The sequence below is a fragment of the Gopherus evgoodei genome, chromosome 9 (genome assembly GCF_007399415.2).
Source record: "Gopherus evgoodei ecotype Sinaloan lineage chromosome 9, rGopEvg1_v1.p, whole genome shotgun sequence".
Taxonomy (NCBI): domain Eukaryota; kingdom Metazoa; phylum Chordata; order Testudines; family Testudinidae; genus Gopherus; species Gopherus evgoodei.
In genome coordinates, this window is record NC_044330.1 from 26157856 (window position 1) to 26163855 (window position 6000).

The 6000-nt window shown below is 47.2% G+C and overlaps 1 protein-coding gene across 1 annotated transcript in view; it reads left to right on the forward strand.

The window, feature by feature from the left end:
* Positions 1-3333, forward strand: part of GPR149 (G protein-coupled receptor 149) — a 42287-nt gene extending 38954 nt beyond the window's left edge. The window contains exon 4 of the mRNA XM_030576605.1: positions 2441-3333. Within this exon, the coding sequence (XP_030432465.1) occupies positions 2441-3013 (573 nt within the window). The 3' untranslated portion in view covers positions 3014-3333. The remainder of the gene's footprint in view (positions 1-2440) is intronic.
* Positions 3334-6000: the final 2667 nt, after the last annotated feature.

A 6000-nucleotide genomic window follows, 5' to 3' on the forward strand; every position in this document is an offset into this window, starting at 1 on the left:
GTCTGTCAGCTGTATGTGGCTTCATCACAGTTGTATCACAAATCGGGGAAATTTTGCTGACCTTAAATACTTTCCATCTTGCCTCTTTTTAAAGCCCTCTCTTGGGAGGGGTTAGAGGGCAAATAGGTGCTGCTCCCACTCTGCCGGCCTTATAAACTTGTACCGTGTCTTTACAAATTTGCTGATGTCTCTCTTTTTTTGTCTATTTTTTTCTGTCCATTTTCTCTCTCCAATCCTGATTTTCTGTGGGTTTTTCCCTGCTTGTCATCCTTTTTCTTTCTGTTTATTCCCAGCCCTCTTTTGGCTGATTCTTCTCCTCTCCCTTCCTCTTCTGGTTACTTCATTCCCCAGTTTACCAGAAAGCTAAGACTACTGTGTTGAAGCAGCAGATGGGGAAGCAGCAGATGGGGAAGCAGCAGATGGGTCCAGAGAAGAGTAACTGGGGCTGGGGGTTGCTTCCTGAACCTTCAGCCCTGTATACAGCAGCTAGAGTGACCAGATGTCCTGATTTTATAGGGACAGTCCCAATATTTGGGACTTCTTCTTATATAGGCTCCTATGACCCCCAATCCCCTGTCCCAAGTTTTCAAACTTGCTGTCTGGTACCTTAACAGCAGCTGCTCCCGTAGCCGTATATGTTGGATCCATAACATGAGCAGGGAGGAAATCTGGGTGACTCTCAAATTGCTGCCTGAGGCCTTGCCTGCAGAGGTGGCAGACACTTAAGGTCTGTCTGCACTGCAACTGGAAGGTGTAAAATACCTGTACTGGTTCTGACTGAGCTAGCATGCTAAAAATAGAAGGAGTAGCCATTGTAGCGAGAGGGACTAGCCACCCCAAGTACGATCCCATCCTGGACACTAGGTACATACTCAGTGTGACTAGTTCCTCCCACTGCTCATGCCACCAGGGTTATACTTCTATTTTTAGGGTGCTTGCTCCATCAAAGCTGATGCAGGTACATCTGCTTAGGCTGGAAATTGTATCTTCCAGCTCCAATGTAGATGTACTAAGTGTCTGGGGGTGTGGATTTGGGCTGTGCAGCTTTCCAAAGTCATAGTGATTTTCTCCTCTGCCCTGCATCCCTCCTCTTAACTATTCTGGCACCTCCTCCCAGGGTGGCTCACTGCAAAGGTGGCAAGTATTTGTCTGCCTTAGGCAAGGCTCCTCCTGCCTTGGAATAAGGCTAATTAGAGATGCTGACCGCTGCCGCCCTGGGGACACTCAAGGCCCAAACTGTAGCAGATCTGCTGGGGAGCAGGAGGTAGAGAAGCCCTGCAGGGTCAACTCTCCAATCCCTGTGTGCCAGGTAGCTCAGCCATTTGTAGTTTTGCAAGGACTGCAGTTACTATTGTAACAGCTGCCAGCATAGCCAATACCAGCGATTGAACTGGAGACCTCCAGAGTTAAAAAACTGAGTCTTCACAGTTTGAGCTAAAGACCCAAGCTCAGTAGCAAGGGGCTGTAATCGATAATCCTCCTCTGTGGATCAGGCACCGAGGAGAGACACAAAATATACAGACTAACCCCAGGAGGTTATGCTACTGCAGTCCATATAGAAGTGCTCAATTTCTTCTAGTCCTTCTCACGCAGATCCTTTCAATGACTGTCTTTGTAATGCCTGTACCTTTAGTAACGTGTTTTTGGGGAGAAATGTGACTTTTGGAAAGACTTTTCTCTGTATAAACTCAAATGCGAATGCTAAGAATTCCTGGCTGCAGCATTACACAAGGCAGTTCAGGACTGCAATGGAGTTCACTTTCCAATGGTTTTAATATAGTGACTGTTCCTCTGTTGCAGGGGGGACTGCAACCCTTTAAAATCCTGACTTGCTCTGGGAGCAGAACAGTGCTTGCTACCATACAACCACATTGAAGCATGGTAGTTGCTAGCGGGGTTCTAACACCATTTCTGTGCAACCAAGTTAGTTCTGTGATAAATCTGTCCTATAGAGTGCCAGTTGGCATAGTTTATCTAGCACCCTTTTCACCATTCCCTCTTCTTCCTGTCCCACCCCATCCCATACTGGCTTGGGAAACTGACAGAATCTCCCATTACCAACTGTGCTTAAATATGTTCATAGCTAGCACAGTCCTGATCCCCATGTGGCCAGGCTTTTATTACATTTAAATCCTATGAATTCTTATAAAAAAGTCGCTTTGTGTCCATGCATATAACTGAGTCATAGTCACTCTTGTGATAATAACCTTGCCTTTTATATTAAAATGCATCATAAAGAGCCTTGCTCACTGAAAACAATAGGTGCTTTAAACCCTTTTAAAAAATCATACTGTTGATTTAAATACCGGGCTTCTAATGTTCCTAGAGAAAATGTACAATAGTGAAAGCAAGCTAATGAACTAGGCATAATTGGCTTGTTTATAATGGATTCTGACTTCAGAAATGAACATTAAATAATGGCAATTCTGTTTCTTTCCAGCGCTCAGGTGGGGCCTTAGCTATTCCTTTATGTGCATTTCAAGGGACTGTATCTCTCCATGCACCCACGGGAAAAACTCTCTCTTTATCTACCTACGAGGTAAGCACTGAAGGTCAAAAAATAACACCCACATCAAAGAAAATTGAAGTATATCGATCAAAGAGTGTTGGTCATGAGCCAAACCCTGGGGATTCTCCTACTACATTTGCAGACACAAATGTTAAAATTCATTTAGAAGTTCTTGAAATTTGCGACAATGAAGAGGCCATGGATACTGTATCAATCATCAGTAATATCAGTCAGTCGTCTACCCAGGTCAGATCCCCATCTTTGCGTTATTCACGGAAAGAAAACAGGTTTGTTTCATGTGATTTAGGAGAAACTGCTTCCTACTCTCTCTTTATACCATCAAACAATCCTGACAGCGATATTAACATATCAATTCCAGATACTGTTGAAGCTCATAGGCGGAATAGTAAAAAGCAGCATATGGAGAGAGATGGTTATCAGGAAGAAATACAACTGTTAAATAAAGCATACAGAAAAAGGGAAGAAGATGGCAAAAGCAATTAAAAGACACTTAGAGTAGTAAATATGATTTGACTGACACTCCTCTTCTGCTTCAACTGATCTATCAAACACAATGACTTTTCTCTTCTGTAACAAGTAATTTTGTTTTGTTTGGCTATAGCAATGGTTCTCAACATGCGACCCATGGGCCACTTGCGGCTCAATCAACACATAGCTGCGGCACATGTGACATCCTCAGGGCCATACAGGTACATTGTGTGGTTTTGGCCCACATAACAAGGAGCTGCATACATGGCCCACAATAGCTAAAAGGCTGAGAACCACTGGACTATACCAATAAGTAGGTTTTTTTAAAATGTATGGATGGGAAAACACCAAATAGTTAATAGTTTTTTATAATATTGTGTGACAGACCCAAACCAGTGGGGTACAGGAGTCTGGTAGAGGGCAAATATACTGGTCACGGGATGAGTAGTTTTCTGTTCCCTGAGTGACCAGAGCAGGGGCTGCACTAGAGTAATCAGAACACCTGCAGCCAATCAAGGCAGGCTAATCAGGGCACCTGGATTTAAAAAGGAGCTCACTCCAGTCAGGCTGGGGGGAGCCAAAGGAGAGGAAGTGCATGGGAGGAACTGGGAGCAAGAGGCACAAGGAGCTGAGAGTAAGAGGCTGTGCTGCTGGAGGACTAAGGAGTACAAGTGTTATCAGACACCAGGAGGAAGATCCTGTGGTGAGGATAAAGAAGGTGTTTGGAGGAGGCCATGGGGAAGTAGCCCAGGGAGTTGTAGCTGTCATGCAGCTGTTACAAGAGGCACTATAGACAGCTACAATCCACAGGGCCCTGGGCTGGAACCCGGAGTAGAGGGCGGGCCCAGGTTCCCCCCAAACCTCCCAACTCCTGATCAGACACAGGAGGAGTTGATCCAGACTGTGGGGAAGATCACTGAGGTGAGCAAATCTGCCAATAAGCACAGGACCCACCAAGGTAGAGGAGGAACTTTGTCACAACTGGTGCCAGGGTTGGGATTTGGTGTGCACAGTGCGGCAGAAGAAGGAGGGTGATTTAAAAAAAAAAAAGAAAGATAGAGGGTTTATATTTTTTTCACCACAATGGATGACTTAGTTCAGGCATTGATACAAGCCACAGTGGCCCAGCAGGAGGCTACCCGTGTCCAGGCAGCTGCCCAACAAGAGGCAGTGCTTCTGCAGCAAGAGACTAATCACCTGCTTATGGACCAGGCTTCTCAAGACCGAGCTCTGTTGCGGGAACTGGTAAACCAGGTAAAGACCCTTACAGAGCTGAACCGTGGCCATGATGGGACGTAGATCATACTGGCTAGCCATTGGCTGCAGAAAATGACGCGGGAGGATGATGTAGAGGCATACCTTCTGGCCTTTGAGAGGACAGCCCTACGGGAGGCCTGGCCTCGAGATCAGTGATCTGGCATCCTTGCCCCCTTCCTGTGTGGGGAGGCCCAGAAGGCCTACTATGATCTGCCTGAAGAGGCTGCAGCAGACTACCCCCAGCTGAAAGCAGAGATCCTGGCCAAATCTGGGGTAACGACCGCAGTGCGGGCCCCATGGTATCACGAGTGGAGGTACCAGGAAAACAAAACCCCGTGGTCCCAGTCGTATGACCTCATCCATCTCGCATGAAAGTGGTTGCGAATGGAGTCCTGGAGTCCAGAAGGAGATATTAGGGGTTCTGGTCATCAACTGATACATAAGGGGACTACTGCCAGACCTTCATGCCTGGGTAAGCCAGAACGAACCCTCCACCTACGTTGCACTGGTAGAGAGGCGAAGGATGGCAAGGGAGCTGACCCAACCAGTTAAGGAAGAGGTATCCCGGGTTAAACTAGCAGCAGATGTAGTCCCTAAACTCCCATACCTGGTGCTCATAGGGAGGGACTTCCCAGGGTTTGGAGACTTACTCTCAGTAGGAGGATTGGAGAAAGAGGGGAACCCTGAAGTTAGTGACGCCTCCACAGTAGACTGTCAACCCCCTGTCTTCTCTGAAATATCCCCAGATTTATTTTCCATTCCCAGACAGGGTAGAAAGTCGAAAAGGGAAAGGAGGGCAGCTAAAGCCTTGGGAACCCGAATACTGACTCAAAGCCAGCGGGTTGCTCTCTTAGGTAGGTGGACCTGAGCAGCTGAAAAGGAGGCCATCCAGGAGGGAGAAGCACCTGAGTCTGACCCTCACTCTAACGCTTCTGAACCAGTAGAGGCAACAGAGACTCGGCCCCTAGATCTTGGGCAGATTAGCTCCGGGAGAGGAAATTTTGGATGGGACCAGGCCGAAGACCCAAGGTACGACAACATTAGGAAGGAGGTGACTGAAATAGATGGGGTCCCCATGGAAGGGAAAACCCAGGGACCAGGACCTTACTTCATAATGAAAAAGAATCTCTTATACCGGGTTGCACCAGTACAAGGGCAGAAGGTACAGCGGATCCTAGTACATCAAAAACACCAGAACGCTGTATTAAGTCTTGCTCATAGTCATCTTTTTGGGGGGCATTTGGGGGTAGAGAAGACCCTGGCATGAGTTCTACTACAGTTTTTCTGGCCAGGAGTACATGAAGAAGTGCGGAGGTACTGTGCGTCCTGCCCAGAGTGTCAGTTGCACAGTCCCCATCCCCACCTGAGGGCACCTTTAGTACCCCTTCCCATCAAAGAGGTCCCCTTTGGGCGAATAGCCATGGACCTAGTGGGACCCCTGGAGAAGACGGCTTGGAGCCACCAATATATTCTTGTTGTTTTGGACTATGCTACTCGTTACCCAGAAGCCGTTCCCCTTCGGAACACAGCCTCTAAAACGATAGCCAAAGAGCTGGTGGGGATCTTTTCCCGAGTGGGGCTACCAAAGGAGATATTAACAGACCAAATAACCCCATTTATGTCAAAGCTAATGAAGGACCTGTGTACTCTGCTCCATATACATACCCTGAGAACTTCAGTCTACCATCCGCAGACTGATGGGTTGGTAGAAAGGTTTAACCAACCCTCAAGGCTATGATAAGGAA